This window comes from Carettochelys insculpta, chromosome 1, assembly GCF_033958435.1.
Source record: "Carettochelys insculpta isolate YL-2023 chromosome 1, ASM3395843v1, whole genome shotgun sequence".
NCBI classification, from domain to species: domain Eukaryota; kingdom Metazoa; phylum Chordata; order Testudines; family Carettochelyidae; genus Carettochelys; species Carettochelys insculpta.
The window spans coordinates 24,560,830-24,579,266 of NC_134137.1; the positions used below are offsets into that span (position 1 = coordinate 24,560,830).

An 18,437-nucleotide genomic window follows, 5' to 3' on the forward strand; every position below is an offset into this window, starting at 1 on the left:
TTTCTCCAGTTTGTCCAGATTGTTTTGAATTACGAACCTATCCTACAAAGCAGTTGCAACCTCTCCCAACTTGGTATCATTTACAAACTTAATAACCATACCCTCTCTACCGATACCTAAATTGTTGATGAAGATATTGGATGGAACTGGTCTGAAAACAGACCCCTGTGGAATCCCATTTGTTATGACCCTCCAGCATGATTGCAAACCATTAATAACTACTCTCTGAGAATGGTTATCCAACCTGTTATGTACCCACCTTATAGTAGCCCCACCTAAGCTGTATTTGCCTAGTTTATTGTTAAGAAGATCACGTAAGACTATGTATCACGTCCACTGCTTCTCCCTTATCCACAAGACTTGTTATCCTATCAAATACAATTATCAGATTGCTTTCAGGCGATTTGTTCTTTACAAATCCATACTGGTGGTTACCTATCACATTGTTTTCTTCCAGTGTTAGCAGTTGACCTTAATTACTTGCTCCATTATCTTTCCTGGCACAGAAGTTAAACTGACTGGTCTGTAGTTTCCTGAGTTGTTCTTACTTCCCTTTAAAAAGATGGACAGTAAATTTGCCCTTTTCCAATCTTCTGGAATCTCTACTGACTTCCATGACTTTTCAAAGATGATAGCTAGAGCTCAGATACCTCCATAATCTCCTTGAGTATTCTAGGATGCATTTCATCAGGCCCTGACAAATTGCAGACATCTAACTTTTGTAAGTAATTTTTAACTTGTTCTCTTTTATCTTCTGAACCTACCCCCTTCCCACTAGCATTCAAGATGTTACGCATTCCTTCATCATCAGACTTCTTGGTGAAAACTGAAACAAAGAAGTCATTAAGCACCTCTGCTATTTCCAACTTTCCTGATATCGTTTCTCCCTCTGAGCAGTGGTCCTACCCTGTCCTTGGTCTTCCTCTTGCTCCTAATATATTTATAGAAGGTCTTCTTGATACTCTTTAGGTCTGTAGCTAGTATGAGCTTGTTTTGTGCCTTTGCCTTTCTAATCTTACCCCTGTATACCTGTACTGTTTGCTTACATTCATCCTTTGCAATTTGTCCTAGTTTCCACTTTTTATGTGACTCCTTTTTTAATTTTGAGATCATGCAAGATCTTCTGGTTAAGCCAAGGTTGTCTTTTGCCATACTTTCTGTGTTCTCTATGTGGCAGAATAGCTTGCTCTTAGGTCCTTAATAATGTCTCTTTGAAAAACTGCCAACTCTTTTCAGTTGTTTTCCTTCTCAGCTTCGCATCCTCTGGGACCTTACCTGCCAGCTCTCTGAAGCCGCGTCTACACGTGCATGCTACTTCGAAGTAGCGGCGCCAACTTCGAAATAGCGCCTGTCACAGCTACACGTATTGGGTGCTATTTCGAAGTTAACTTTGACGTTAGGCGGCGAGACGTCAAAGTCGCTAACTCCATGAGGGGATGGGAATAGCGCCCTACTTTGACGTTCAACATCGAAGTAGGGAATGTGTAGACAATCCGCATCCCACAACATCGAAATAGCGGGGTCCGCCATGGCGGCCATCAGCTGAGGGGTTGAGAGACGCTCTCTCTCCAGCCCCTGCGGGGCTCTATGGTCACCGTGGGCAGCAGCCCTTAGCCCAGGGCTTCTGGCTGCTGCTGCTGCAGCTGGGGATCCATGTTGCATGCACAGGGTCTGCAACTAGTTGTTGGCTCTGTGTATCTTGTGCTGTTTAGTGCAAGTATGTCTGGGAGGGGCCCTTTAAGGGAGCGGCTTGCTGTTGAGTCTGCCCTGTGACCCTGTCTGCAGCTGTTCCTGGCACCCTTATTTCGATGTGTGCTACTTTGGCGTGTAGACGTTCCCTTGCAGCGCCTATTTCGATGTGGTGCTGCCCAACATCGACGTTGAACGTCGACGTTGCCAGCCCTGGAGGACGTGTAGACGCTATTTCTATTTCGATGGAATAAGCTATTTCCATGTAGCGTGCACTTGTAGACGTAGCCTGAGTTTACCAAAATCTGCCTTCCTGAAATCCACTGTCTGTTTTGCTGCTCTCCCTTCTACCATTCCTTCGAATTATGAACTCTATGATTTCATGGTCACTTTCTCCCAATCTGCCTTCCACTTTCAAATTCTCAACCAGTTCCTCCTTATTTGTTAAAATCAAATCTAGAACAGCTTCCTTCCCGGTAGCTTTTTCTACCTCCTCAAATAAAAAACTGTCTTTAATGTAATCCAAGAACTTATTGGATAGTCTGTGCCAATATTTTTTGTTTTACTTTTGTTTTTTAAAATAAGCTCTATTTCTAACTTTTTTCTATTTCTGGAATTTTAATAGTCTGGAATATTCAATGTCTGGATAGTTGAAATGTGCCATCACCACCTTGTATTCTGTATGCTGTTTGTAAATGCAATGTATTGTATTCTGTATGTATGTAAATGTGCCATCACCACCTTATATTCTGTATGCTGTAGGTCATGGGGTCTATAGAATACAAGAGTTATTTTTCAAACATTTTAATACTGTTCTGGTATTCTGTGGGTCAAATAATGACTGTAAAGCCAAGTTATGTTTTCCCAACACATGAAAGGACAACCAACAAGAACCAGTAACTGGATAGCAAATTTTATACTCACAGATAAAATTTGATCTCCTCTCTGCAACTCTCCACTGAGATCCGCTGGCCCACCTGCTAGGATGAATGATACGAAAATGCCTTCCCCATCTTCTCCTCCCACAATGTTAAAACCAAGTCCTGTGGAGCCTTTGTGCAGGATGACTTTTCGAGGCTCTCTGTACAGAAACAAAATGGCATTACTTACCCATTCAAAAGCACTGTAGTCTATATGCACCACTTAGCATCTGTCACTTGACTTTTTCTTTACAATAAAATACGTAATACATATGTAATAAAACCATTTAATAAATGAGACAGATCTATTCATCTGGGAATAAGTGTAAAGTCCTTTTTAAAAATTTCCTCAAGATGATAACTGAACATTTCTACTAATGTACCCTTATTATAGCAGATTCCACTAAGTTAAATGGTAGATTTCTGTGATAAGACATTTTAAGGCATGAGACATGTATTTACACCAATACTATTAATAGTATTGGTAAACTATCTACATTTTTATAGTGTGTCATCTTGTATGCTCTCAGTCATGTTAAAAAAAACCCTAAAACAAAGAGAAAAAACACCCAGTAGATAACAAAAGGAGATTTGTTCCACTCTGCTATGGCTGGATCAAGTAACAGCCATGTTTTATTTCATTAAGTTGAAAGCAATGAATCTTACAAGTCTGGTTTGACTTTGTCAGAAATATACAACTGTGAGCACACATAAGTATTTTATCACCAAAGGGGACTAGGCATATTTTTACTGCTTTCAAAAAGTTGCACAAAATTATGTGATCAAGTATACCAAGCTCTACATTCCATAAATAGAGCTCAAAGCAATTTACAAAGGAGGTCAGAATCATTATGCTCCTTTTTCAGAGGGGAAACCAAGGCATAGTACAGTGAAATTATGCACAGCAGACCAGAGTCAGAACTGGAAGCTGTATCTCCATCCACTAGTCCACACACTCTAGACAGACAGACAGACACATACACACACAAATATTTTATTAAATGGTACTCAATACCTTACAGAAGCTAGTGCAGAATGCTGTATTAATGGAACATGTATAACCATATTAAAAGGAACTCCATTCCTTAAAAGTCAGCCTAACATTTCATTGAAAAATAAAATGCATCTTCCAGACAGTTGTATCCAAGATTACCCAAAACACATACACTGCACCCAGTTAATGGGATGCTAATACTTTTTCATGAAAGTTTCAGGCAATTATATATGGAAATACATACATCACAGAAAACTGGAGGGGACTTTGAGAAGTTGTCAGGTCCAGACCCCTGCCCTCTCAGCAGTACCAAGCACCAGCCCTGACTGACTTTTTTTTTTAAATATCTATTTGCCACCAACCCCTAAATGGCCTCCTCAAGGACAAAGCTCACAACCCTGAGTTTACAAAGCCAATACTCAAATCACTGAGATACCCCTCAAAGAGGTCTCCTAAGGTACTTATATGCTTCTGAAAATTTTACCCACTGGCTACTTTTGCTCTTCCCCATCTGTCCAATTTCTTTCACAGGAAAATACTGTGTGATCAGCTAATTCACCCCAGCTGGCAATGATCTACAGTTACAGAGCTCTGCTTTAGAAAGGATCAGAACAGCTATTGGGCAGACCTGTTATTTCCATCTTCCCTTCAGATGCAATGTTCTCTACAACTGTAGAATGCACTTATAGGAATTCCCAAGTCCAACAACTGGTGACTTTTTACATATGTGTTTTCTTGATATTATTAAATCAGTAATACTGAAGGATACAAAAGGGAACATGAAGTATCAAATCCCAAAACTATCCGAGTCTGTGAAAGAAGTAGTTGCTCTCAGTATTGTGAAATGCAACTTGACCCTTGATCCTGACCCAGATACTTATTTTGATTATTTCCATCATTCTGTGAAAGTGGCTGGAGAAAGCTGTTAGAGTGAATGGCCTGGAAATTTATATTCTCTGTTTACTCCCCGTGATGGAGTGTACTCACTTCTCCTGAGCACTGCCTGGTCAAGCATGTGCATGCCTGCACTTTGTCTCCAAGTAGACCTCCTGGGCTTAGGTCCTTAATTAGTCATGTATTCTATCAATGTTCTTGTTCCTGGTAACGCACCATACTCCAGGGCTTTCCCCCTAAAAGCAATGTTATTGTCCCCTCTGGTCCTTTTAGGCCCCAGCTCTCCTACTAGGCCACTAAAGGGTTCAGTTCCTCTACTGGAAAGTCTCTAAGTCCAGGCCACTTCATGCAGGGGCTAATGGGGAAGACTCAGGACCACCCACTATTTAGGTTCCAGCCCAGGGATCCTGAAATAGCAGTGATCTGCCATGACCCTTTATCTAAGCTGTGCTATTGTTCTAATTCCCTGGCCCACTTCCTCACAGTCCCACATCTCTTTTATGTTTACCTTAGGGCCTTGCCCTCGTTCAGTACAAGCAACTGGCCCAAGGCTCCTTCTTGCTCCCTCCAGCTTCTGCCTGCACTACACTAACTGAGATCCCTCAGCTTGCCAGGCACACCAATCCACATTCCTCCAGCTCCAGCAAGGAACTGCTTTCACTCTGGTCCTACAGCTCCTATTGTACTTAGCTGACCGGGCCCTGATTGGCTATGTCCCTCACAGCCATTCTAGGCAGCTTTCCACTGCCCTTTTCTGGGGAATGGTGGGTCAGGGCCCTTAGGCCTCCAGTGGGGAGATGGGTTGGAGGGGCAGGTCTCAGAAGATCTGGTATAGAATGTCACATCACCAAACACGTATAGTTTGCACAGACAAAAGGCTCCAGTTTCCTTTATCAGCTCTCTACTCTGTGCAGTTATCTGTGATTCACCTAATCTAAGCATTAATCCTAAAGGCTGCCTGCAGTACAGTAACAAACACAGTCACTGAAAATGTAGTCCACAGTAAAAGGGCTGACCTGCTCTCGAGCATCCCTCTGTGGTCAAGGGTATCTCGTACAGTCCTGTCCATTGCCTTCTGGGACCTGAGGGTGAGACCTCACTCACCCTGTCCAGGGTGCTGTCCAGGGTGCTGTCAGGTCCTTTCCTAGGTTTGTGGCTAATCTCTGGCCACCGGGAATGGGTCTTGCCCAGGTCAAAGCTGAACTCTGACTCAGAGCTGTCCAAATGCTACTGGGGTTCCCAGACAGCACAGGGATCTGTCTGGGTGGTGCTCCTCAATGGAAATGCCTGGCCCTAGTCCAGCAGCTTTTTTTATATTGGTTTGCTGGGCCCTGATCAGCTGCAGCAGAGATAGCTGCTCCATCTTCCCTGGAGGACCTCTTGTCTGCTCCCTACAGGGATGGGGTGTGGCAAAGCCTCTGGCCTTCTCTAGAGGGCATCAGTGCTTAGTCCACACCATTGCATCCACACTGTAATTTGCCTAAAGCCTGCTGCATCTGCTCAGTCTTATGTAATCACTTGCTCCCTTGATCTGGCTACTAAACCAAATTTAGGACTAGAATTCTGATATGCTACTTATGATATGAAGTAGAAAAGAAAATCCTGCAGATGACTAAGTTTGTAAAATTCAGTGGAAGCATTTCCTTCCAAAACCTGATAATAAACTTAATCTACTAATTGACTACAGGTTGAAGTTCTCTAATCTGGAACTCCCTCAATTGGCAAACTCTGTAATCTGTCGTGATTTTAGTTAGCTAGATGACCACTTATCGTGGGTGTATCCAAGTTTACCATGGTCCCATCTAATTTTGTTTACAACCACCAGTCCTGGCTCTCAGGGTTCTGTTCTGTTATTAGCTCTAATTTACCCCTAAATGTGTTCTAAGAGCCCAGTAAGCAGTGGAAGTGTTGGTAATGTGCTAGGCAATATTGGCCTCCAGTTTTCTGGCAAATTGTCTCATCCTGTCAGGTCCTGAAGGTGCTGGGTGAGAGGGATTCAACTTGTAGTCCTCAAAATTTTTCAGAACTTAGTGTATCAAGTATACTGGCCCAAAGGATGAAAACTGCAATCTATCCCTAGTCCTGTAAATATTGAAATAGAAGAGTGACCTTAGTCTCATGATAATTTTCAAGTAATCTGTCTCCCTGCGGATTGATTCTTGCATTACACTGAAAAGAACCCCAACCCAAAATAAAGGAGCACTTTTTGTAATTTCGTTATATAAAGGAAACTCAACCTTTGCTGGCAGGTATTAATCATACTCTGCTGCCTCACAATTTCCACCTTTCTTTATTGTGGGTAGTAAGAGAACGAATCACAAAACAGAGCTCTGGGAAAAGCTACATCTTATTCAGTTTGTTTTTAAGTCCTGGGGATTGTTTATACACTAAAGGCTAAGCATTTCTAACAAAGAATACAGTTTTTCTCTCTTGGGTGGCTGACATCTGAAGAAGTGAGTCTTTTCCCAAGAAAGCATATGCAACAAAATATCTGTTAGTCTATGAGGTGCCACAGGACTTCTTGTTGTTTTTGAAGATACAGACTAACTTGGCTACCCCTCTCATACTTGACATTAATTTGTTACACAGGAATGACTTGAGCATTTCCGTGGTCATGTGAAGATCAGATTGCACATAATTCAGTCTTCTGGGCACAGTGGATTGACAAATTAGGTATTTATACAGACAGTGTTGGCTAATGGCTAGAACACTGAGTTAGATCTCGGAAGACCAGCTATTTAGTTCCAACTCAAATGCCAGTCCTACTTGATTATCTTGGTGCCTCAGTTTCCCAATCTGTGAAACAGGGATGATAGTATTTACTTCCCTTGCAGAACACTGATACCTCCTTAGATGAAAAGTACTACTATAAGAACTGGGCGTTACTCTTTATTTGGACATTTAAGATGCAGAAAAATGCAGTGAAAGCTGAATAAACATTTCTATACAGTATCCTGGTGAAAAATCAGACTCACAGTCCCTCTTTAGTTGAGTATTACTGAATAGGACAGGCAGTCTGGGGATCCAAAAGTGAACACCCAACACTATAGACAAAAGTAGGTCAATATAGCAGGGTATTTACTAAGCTATACGGCTTGACAAAGAGCTGTCTCTGTTAATAATCTACACCATCTGACCAAGTCAGCATCTTCATGCTTGAAACCCTGACAGCAGCGTTTTGTAATTCTGGCCTCTTGACAGCACAATTCACATTTTGTTCCTGGGTGATTATCTTCTGAGGAAGCTCAAACATTAATGGGTAAAATGTCAGGAGCTGCGATTAGAACACAGGAGCTCTTGGCTCCCAGTTTTAAGCATAATCCATACTGTGCTATTTCAGTACATCTTGCAGAGTCCTACAGAAGGGCTCAATAATAAAGCAACCTCATCTAGCAAGTTCTATACTCACTTTACCTAGGGAAAATTCAGTGGTAACACTGATATCAGAAAAATCACGGTAAATGAAGGACACTAACCAATTTTCCACTATCACAAGCACCTAGTAGATATTATGGATTTAGGAAATAAGAATACATGACACCTACACATTGTGTTTTATCTGATGACAACGAGGCACATTCATAACAATAACAAATTAATCCTCAGTGCAACTCCTCTGAAGTAGTTAAACTGGGGCAGAAGAATGTGTGACTTGTGCAAAGTTAAATAAATACAGGCATGAATGAGCCAGTCACAGAATGGGAAACTGCACCTTAAATTCACTTCTGTGCTTTAACCATCAGACCACATCCCAGGCACCAAGCAGATATTACCTTTCAATACGTGCTTGAGATTACCTGCTACTAATAATGTGTGAGAAGGGACTTGTCTAGCAATACTTTACTCAAGTTTCAAAGAGTTAAATATGAAAGAACTAAAGATTGACTTCGGGCATATTTAGCTGTTCATCTGGCATAGAAATTGCTTGATTTGGAGGGTTTTTTTTTTAAAATGATGGTTAAAGATAACTGGGAATAGGAGTTGCATTTGTCATGGTCCAAAGAGGACTAGGGAAATGTGGAAAATGACAAAAGGAAAACTTCTCTCTCTCTTTCTTCTATTAAAATTTTATAAGAACAAAATTCAAACAGAATCAAAGGGAAAGCAGGTTTTTGCTTCATATTAAGTAATGGAGATTCTCAAAGAATGAAACAAGTCAAGAGGCTATTGTGCTGGCAAGTAAGCAACAAGTAATGGATTTTTACTGAACTGAAATATTAAACAGTAATTTGAAAATAGCAAGCTTTCCCATAGGAAGCAAGCGGAGTAGAAAGTACAATTTGCCTACAGAAACACAATGACAAAGCAAAGCACAGGACAGTAATTTCAAGTCATGGACTGATTTTTTAAAAATCTTGTTATATTCAAACACTAGATGGGGCTATCCAGCCATTGTAAAGGGACACTCAAAAAATGAGATGCCTTTTCAATTTTTTTTAAATACCTTCCTCTCTTTTCAGCTCGATGTGATATGAAAAAAATTTTTTTTAGATAAATGAGTCTGAAAGTGGACTTCCTGGTGCCAATGCAGCTTCAGTATTTTGCCTGTTGTCTGCCCTGCTGGTACTTTGTACCAAAATACAGACAGTTAGGGTGCCAAGTGGTTTTTGAGTGGAATGCCCAAAGAGGGACAGTGGAAGCACTGGTCAGCACCACCAACTGAGCCATTAAAAGTCCGGTCAGTGGCACAGTGGGGTCCCAGGGCTCAAGCAAGCTCCCTACCTGCTCTGCATCAGTGCAGTTTCTGAAAACAGCTGCCAGGTCCATGTGGCCCCTTGGTGCAGAGAGCCTCCACGCACTGACCCCACCCTGCTGTCAGCTCCACAGCAAGAAACCCAACCCGTGGGATCTGCGGAAGGTACCTGTGGACAGGAGGGCAGTGTGTGCAGAGCCTCCAGGGCCGCCCATGCACCTAGGGGCCCTAGGGACCTGGTAACGATGTCCTAGGAGCCACCATAAGCAACACTGGCACCCCTCATGCCAATTCCCTGTGCCAGTGGGGGCCACCCCCTGCACTCCACTAGTCCCAGCCCCACCCCAGACTTCACACCCAGCCGTAGCACAGAACCCCCACCCCTACCTCCTGACCCACCAAGGAGCCCACTGCAGCACTGACTCCCTCATTTCTATCCCCACCTGGAGCCCGCCACTTCTAGCTGGAGCCCTCAGCCCTGGCATTGCAACCCCTGCCCCAGTCCAGTGAAAGTAAGGGAGAGCAAGCAATAAGGTGTGGTGCCTCAAAGAAGGGGCAGACCCTTGGAGAAGGAGCAGGGGTGGTGCCATTTTGTTTAGTTAGAAAGTTGCTGACTCTGGTTGGTGCAGAAAAGCAAAGATGCCATACAGGAATTATGCAGAGAAAATGAAGAAAAAACAATCACAATCAGAGAAGGAAGTTAAAAACGAGAGAGAAAGGCAATGAAGGACTGAGAAGAGAGAACTGGATAAAAGAATTGGTATAGGAGAGATTGGAAAGAAAAGAAAAAGGAAAAAGGAGGAAAAGACAAAAGGAGCAGGTGCAGAGGGAGGAAACAATGGGTCACAACAAGATGGAAAGAAATCGTGATGGGGAGGAATAGCCAAGCAAACCATCTTCATCCTGTTACAACTACAGTTGTTATAACAACAAACATTTGTTATATTATTGTAGACATCTAGACATCTATGAAGGATGGTCTAGAGATGCTTGGTCTTGCCAGGAGGGCAGGTGACTGCACTCAATGACATCTTGAGGTCCCTTCAAGTTCTAGTGCCCTAGGATTCTATGATCCTCAAATGAATGAAAGCATTTCTTCTAGGTTGCGTCTACACCAGCAAGTTCTTTCAAAAGATTTTTCAAAAAAGGGGCCTCTTTCGAAAGCTCCCATGGAGTGCCTACACATAAAAAGCATTCTTTTGAAAGTAAATCAAAAGAACAAAACTCCTTTCAAAAGCACTCTTCCATTTGGCTGTTTCTAAACATGCCTCTTCTCCGAAAGTGGCATGCTAATAAACAGCCCGAAATATGATAATGAGGTGTGGATGTAAATTCCCGGTGCCTCATTAGCATAAGGTCACATGATTTGGAGTCTGGAAGATGCTCTTCTGGACTCCAAAATGGCATGTAGAAGTGCAGCCCCCAGGGTGTCTTCTGGAAGGAAGTCCTCCTTCCGGAGGCCCCTTCTTCCTTGTGTATTTTAGATAGCTGAAAAGACTAATTAGATATTCAAAAGAGGGAATGTGTCATATCAGTGTTTTGTAAAGCACTGTATAAATTTGCAGGGCTAAATGAGAAGTTAGTATTATATATTTTAAAATAAATGAATAGTAATAATTTGCTGCTAGTAAAATTTTAAAGTGTCCCAATGATTCAGGAGCCTAAATCCCAATAGGTCCTTATACAGCATAAAATTTTAGGAGAACACAATTACTAAGTAAATAATGGATTTGATATAAACACATGAATAAATTAGCAGGGCAAACGTTTTTCTTTTTTTACTTTTGCTTTTCTATCAAAGAGGCATCAACAATTTGAAAAAAATCACCCTTCCATCTGAAATGTTTGCACGTACCATATTTCAAACATCATACTACTCTCTTATGATAGTAAACACAACGATGTTCAAAAATCTGAGAGTCCTCACAAATGTATTTACCACAGGTAGTTCACTTCATAGCAAGAATAGATTAAAAACCAGAGGTGAAAAATTTGGGAAGATATGTATACTACTATGAACACAAGTAACTTTTAAGGATGATTTTAACGAACAAAAGTTAGTGAAAAATGTTTCTCTGTTTTGAATTTACTTATATTGCACATTTGGTCACACATTTTGTATAGTGCCAGCTTCAGGGCTGCTTTTTTTTAATAGTACTTTGTAATAATATTTTAATATTTATGTACCTACCTCTCAGGAATGTTGAGAGTATTAGTTAATTGGCAATATTTTAAACATTCAAAAAGGTGTTAAAAACACTAAACACTTTGAAAAGTCATGCTGTAGGCCACTAGGGTTGCCAACTTTGATTAAATGTATTCCTAAAAATCTCATCATATGACATAATCTGTAATTAAAGATTGGGTATCATATTTGACCTTTCAAAAAGAGGACACCCATAAGAGGGAGTGTATTTGTATCAATATCTCCCAACTCACATTGTATTAATGTGCTATAAATACTATACTATTACACTAAACTATAATACAACACGGCCATGTCTATACTAGCCAAAAACTTCGAAATGGCCATGCAAATGGCCATTTTGAAGTTTACTAGTGAAGCGCTGAAATACAAATTCAGTGCCTCATTAGTATGTGGGCGGCCACGGCACTTTGACATTGACTCAGCTCGCCGTCGCATGGCTCATCCAGATGGGGCTCCTTTTCGAAAGGACCCTGGCTACTTTGAAATCCCTTTATTCTTATGAGCAGATAGGAATAAGGGGACTTTGAAGTAGTTGGGGTCCTTTCGAAAAGGAGCCCCGTCTGGATGAGCTGCGCGGCGGCGAGCCGTGTCAATTTCGAAGTGCCGTGGCCACATACACGCTAATGAGGCACTGAATATGTATGCTTCATTAGTAAACTTCGAAATGGCCATTTGCATGGCCATTTCAAAGTTTTTGGCTAGTGTAGATGTAGCCCATTAGTTTGGAAACACTGATACAGATACACTCCCTCTCAGTAGTGTCCTCTTTTTTGAAAGTTCAAACATGGTAACCCTAATTTATTTTTAATGTCTGGAGTCTACAAGCCAATCCCGGAGGGTTGGCAACCCTACCTAGACCTATATCTCCAGATCTGAAGAAAAGGGTCTGCCCCATGAAGCTTATCACCTAATAAATTATGTTAGCCTTTAAAGTGCTACATGACTGGGTTTTTTTTGTTTTGTTAGTATACAGACTAACACGGCTACCTTTCTGTTACTATCAAGAATGTCACTGAAATTAATAGACTTCTAAGAAATTTGTCCTTGTTCTTTCTCTGCCTCAATGTCTGCTGGTAAATAAGTTTCAGGAGGCAGCCATGTTAGTCTCTTTCAGAACAATAAGGAGTTAAGGTTCCAGGGGACTCCTCATTGTTTGTGTTGGTATTAAGCCACTTACCTCACAGTGGTGTTGAGAGGACCAATCTATTAATATATGTGATGCTCAGATACTATGGTAATGACCACCACAGAAAACCCATAAGGAAATTATTATATTTTTATTTGTTTCACAAGAATACCAAAATCAATGTCCTGTTGTGGCAATTTTTTGGGTCCTCTGTACTTATAAATGTCAGTCTGTATTGGAAATGAGATTGATCTGATGAAGTGGGTCTGTCCCACGAAAGCTCATGACCGAATAAATCATTTTGTTAGTCTTTAAAGTGCCACATTTTTGCTGTTTTGTTTTGTTGGAGTACAGACTAACACGGCTACCACTCTGTTACTGTAAGCATCACAACAGTGTAACAAAGGTTAAGCAGATGGCAATGGGGGCTGCTGGATGCTTTGCTGAATGTATTCATCTCACTGTTATCTCTTTCTGCAGCGCTCCTCTTCCAGTTTATCGGCTTCACGGACTGAGACCTCTGAATACTACTAAGAGATAAGATAAAGATAAACCTCTTCCTTATTGATTGCTGCCAGATTCATTATTGCACTCCAGCACTGTAATTTTGCCAAGCAGATCTTTTCCAGAGTGTGTCAAAACTGGCACCATAAAGGTTGTTTTTCATACTGAAAGATGGAAGTTGTTTATATTATTGTATTAGTATTCATTATTAGTTAAGTTTTAAATTTTACTTCACTATAAATTAATATTCTCAAGGTCTTGGGGTTTTTGTTTTGGTATTTTAATTAAGCACACCTTGGCTTCCACTCCGCAAACTTTGCCATGAACTGAAGAGAGGATGTCAAACTGCGCGTGATCAGGGAAGCTGATTCACTTTTGTAGGAAACAAGAAATCTTACAAGACTAAGGGAGTATCTAAAAATACTGGTGCTCTACAGTATGTTTTAAAATATCATCAACACAATAATGAGCTAGAGAACATGTGCAAATTACCGCACATAAGCCACTTTTTAAAAACAAATCATTCTGTAGAATGTCTCCTGCTTAGAATGAAATTTCTTATCCTTCATCTCACCTCAAACAGGGGTTTAAAATGTTTTAGTATATTTTATTGAATATTTTTGAAATAGTTTCATGTTATGATTAGTCATGACTAGGGCTGGACAAAATTTGCCACCACAAATTAATGGAAATTTGGAGTTTCAACTAAAAAAATCCATTGTGCAAAAAATGTCTGTTTTCCACAAAAGAAAAATCTATCTAAATTAAATAAAACCCAGAACATCCAATGAAAAAAAGTTTATCATTTTTGGTCAAAATTCCAAAAATGTTTTACTTTGAAAACTGAAATTTTTGATTAAGAAGTGCTTTCATAATGTCTTCTGGAAGCTGTGGGCCAGATGCCTCATGCCCCCATTTTCTCCACTCACCGTGCTTCCACTTCTCTGGTGATGCACCAGAGCCATAGGAATCCCAGGAAACACTGTGGGAGCTTGGTACAAAGGGGCACTGTGACATATCATGGGAAATGCAGCCTGTAGAGGAAAAGGGAGCTTGGAACACACAAACTACAACTCTCATGAGAGATGCTGTGCCAGAATTTCTAAATTAGTTTTTCATTTTTCAGCCAAAACTATTTCATTTGTCACCAAAAAATTTTTAATATTCAATGGGGACAAGTGTCTGATACATATGTAGAAACTGATTTTTGAAAGAACAATGTTAATGCACTGATTATAGCCTCCGAGATGCTGAGCATTCGCAGCTCCACATGAATGCAGCACCTCTGAAAATCAGGACTCATATAATAAACTGGGCAAAACTGTTCATTCCAGGGGCACATTTCGCATCAAGAAACAGTGTACTCTTGGGTTTGATTAAATGTTAGACCTCTTGATTCTTCAACTTCATGCCTAGTTTCATAATAAATATGCAACTCTACGAAACACTCGTGAAAAGAACAACAATGGCATACCCAAGATTTTAAGTATGAACTCGTATCCCAATACAAAATGTTCAAAAGAATTCTTTTATCTATTGTTCTGGAAGGCTAAACTGTTGTATAATGGTGGATTAATGGAAAAGGAATAAATGGCAAGCTGACTCAAAATCCTCTTACATTTTCCTCTCACTAATCAAACCTTACTTCACAGGCCCTGTTCATTCTCTCACTTAAATACCTATACAATTACACATCAACTACAAAAACTGGTGTGTCAGTCACATAGCTGATTGCCTGACAGAAAGCCTTGGGGTGAAACAACCATAAACAAAGCTTCTTTCAAAAGCAATATTGTGAATCTCTTAAATAACTGTGACTTTAATAGGAAATCCAGGCTGGAAAGCTACATGTACAAAGCTACATAAAAGAAAAAGTAGCTGTGTTTTGCTCTCAAATTAAACAGTACTAATTATACATATACTGGGATGATGGCTTTCACAAAATCATTACTAAACTAACGGAAATACTGCTTGAGACTCACATTTCCATGTATAATGAAACACGAGTTCCTATACATTCAATCATAATAATTATATGCCACATCATTCTTCTACCTGTCAAACAGCTGGACACCCGCGCTATCAATTGCAGCTTTCTGGTGCTCACGAACCATAAGCTTTTTGTAAGCTTTTTGTACGGATATTGCAGAGTATTTCACAATTTGCTACCTTATGGGGAGTAGCAGAGTTCCCTCTCCCTCTACCTCAAAGAGTCAGGATTAGTGGGCAAAGGTGCTCCCAGCACTTTCCTCAGCATGTGGGATGTAACGGTATGGGTGGGTTGGGTGGACCCACTGTATTCTTGCCCTCTTGCCATACACAGTTCATTGCCGGAATGGCACTGACTGGGCGCCCTGGAGCAGGGGAACTTGGAGGTAACACCCAGCTGAAGTGCATGACACAGTTCAGAACTCTCAGAACACTAAGTTTCTGTCTACCTGTAGATTCAGGCAGATGTCACAAAATTGGTCCAGCCCTTGAACATCTATCTGAAAGAATAAAAGCTGGAAAACCCCTTTTCTGCCACTTCAGAACCTTCCATAAAAGAGGGAGAAATCTGGTCCTTGTCTGCATAAATGATCATTTGGGATGTGATCAGATATTATGGTGATGGGCAGCTGATAAGAGCCAGCCTAAATGAAACAACAGGGTCTCTTTACTTTTTGGAGACCACATTGCTTCCTCATGGCTTCAATCTGTGTGCAGCGGCACACACAAGAGAGTTCAGATCATTTGTGTTTCAAACAGGCTGAGCTCCAGCATGACTCCAGCACTTCTGACAATCAGGCCCCTTATACTTTGGCATTTAAATGTAGATTTAGAAGCCTATTGAGCATTAAGCACCCAGATTTGAAATCTTTTACTACTAGAAATAGCTACGTGATATCTAGTCTATTCAGAAGGCAAAAGGTATTGCCTGGCCAGTCCACTTTCTTGATTTTTCTAGCTTCCTCCCCGAGAATCACCATGTCACTGAACTAAAGCACAGCTGCTACAGATTAGGCCCAATACTTCTTTTCCTCCCTTCCGCTGTTATGGAGAACAATGGATCACAGTCCACATTATAACAGCCCTTAATATACTTGAAGATTGTTATCAGCCACCAGAGGATGGATAAATGTACTCAATAGCTATGAGAGAATCTAAAAATAGGAGGTTAAAAACAAATCTTGGCTACTTCTACACGGGCAGCCTCTGTTGACAGACGTCACTGCCAACAGAGAAACCTCAGCAATACTTCTGTCAAGAGATTGTGTCTACACATAAAAGCAGACTGAAAGAAAAATCTGCTCTGTTGACAGAGAGCAGCCACACTGCCCTGCTCTCTCTCAATGGAATGGCTGACTAGAAGCTCTGCAAACAGGGATGCTGGGGAACTGGAAGCCCTCTCTGTTGACAGAATTGTCTACATGGCTACTCTGTTGACAAACCACTGTTGATAGAGGTGCTAGTCCCAGTTGGGAACAGCGATAAAGCTGCCAACTGAACAGCTGAATTTTGTTGACGTACTCTTGGACAGAGCACTTTAGCCGTCTCGATGCTCAGGGAGTTCTGTCAACAACTGTCAACAGAAGCTGCCCATGTAGATGTGGCCCTTGTGTTTTGAAAATATCTGTAATTTATTATAGAAATGCCTCATTTACTGCCTTCTCCTCATTGGGTGGCCTGCAGTAAACCCCAACTAGAGCATCTCCATTTTTCCCCTATTATTTTCACCCAAAGGTTTTTAGTTGGTCTGCATCTCACCTCCTTTTGGACTACTAAACAACTGTATATATCTGAACATACAATGCAACACCTCCTTTTTTCCCCAGCTTGTCCTTTCTGAACAAGCTAAACACCTCTATGACACCATATCTTTGTGATGCCACTTAACACAAAGTTGAGCTTATGTACTAATACTCCCAATTCTTCCTGTTTATTTCCCACATTCATATTTCACAGCTGGCATTGGTCCTCTTTTGAGCAGGGTGTTGGACTATATGACCTCCTGAGGTCTCTTCCAACCCTGATGTTCCATGATTGTGTAACTATATTTTCACAAACAACCCATGGAATGCTTTGCTAGAGATTGTTGTGAAGGCCAAGATTATAGCAGGGTTCAGAAAAGTAGTAGATGACTTTATAGAGGATAGGTCCAAGAATGGCTATTAGCCAGCATAGGCAGGGATGGTGTTCCTAGCTTCTGTTTTCCAGAAGCTGGGAACTGACAACAATGGATGGCTCATTTCATGATTACCCGTTCTGTTAATTTCCTGTGAAGCACCTGGCACTGGCCACTGTCACAAGACAGCATACTAGGTGAGACAGACCATTGGTCTGACCCTGTCTGGCCATTATCATGTTCAATAGTTCATTAAGTTTGGAAAATCCTCTGTATCCTCTAGACAAAAAGCAGGGGAAGGAGAAGGGAGGATCATTCTGCTACTTGCACCCTTCTGGGAGGGGCTGAGACACTGACATTGTAATTGTGGGGTGAAACCAGTGCAAATCCTGTATTCTATTTCACCTAGGATTCCAGATTATCTTGATCCAGCTCAGTGCTTAGTATCAAATAGCCTTCCCTTAATCCTATGCTAATTAGAGCACTGTTTTGTACCTAAATCTAAAATAAATGTTGATTTGTGTATGCATGATATGGAGAAAGGAAGTGATACTGAATGGGGGAATGAGAGGAGGAGGAAATAGCAAGGCCCCCTAGCTCCCCTAGTCTGACATAGAATTAATTATGAAAGTATAGAAGAGAGAGAGAGAGCGATACCAAGCATTGATTGCTTCTTGGGCCATGCTATAATTTTTGCTCTAGGCCTTTTATGCAGTAATGGAATTTTATACACAACGAATCAAGAAGGGTGACTCAAAACTGAAATTAAAACTAAGCCTCTGAAATAAATCAGTACAACCCAAATCCAGGATTTAGCCACCTACATGTGCAAATTTGCATTTTTACAAATGAATTACACATACATGGACTACATGATTCTTCTACGTCAACAGCTTTTGTTTTACCTCCAGATTTGGGCATACTTTGATACATTGAGAGAAAAACACCCATATATTAATATGGCTGACATGGATTCAAATCAGATATCAGTAAGAATTTCCATAGTTAGTGTGAAATATTCTTCTGTTTCTGCATGTAAATATTAATTCTAGGTAAGTAACATGAACTCAAGTGATGGCACTCAGATTACATATTGATGCTCGCTATATCTAATCAGTCAAAAAGTCTTCATTTACACTTCACTAAATTTTAAAATAAATATATGGGCTTTTTTTTCTATGCATCATTTCACTGCAGCAATGGTATTCAAAATAATCTCTCTAGCCCATTAGTAAGAACAAAACAATTGGGGGAAAAATTAAATGGACCATACAAAAAATAGAAAATGATCCCTTAACAATCC

General features: G+C 40.7%; 1 protein-coding gene across 8 annotated transcripts in view; it reads right to left on the reverse strand.

Annotated features, from left to right (window-relative positions):
- Window positions 1-18,437, reverse strand: part of DLG2 (discs large MAGUK scaffold protein 2) — a 1,656,639-nt gene that overhangs the window by 332,399 nt on the left and 1,305,803 nt on the right. For all 8 annotated transcript variants that reach the window (XM_074983573.1, XM_074983537.1, XM_074983550.1 and 5 more), the window contains one exon: window positions 2,614-2,770. In XM_074983573.1, the coding sequence (XP_074839674.1) occupies window positions 2,614-2,770 (157 nt within the window). The remainder of the gene's footprint in view (window positions 1-2,613; window positions 2,771-18,437) is intronic.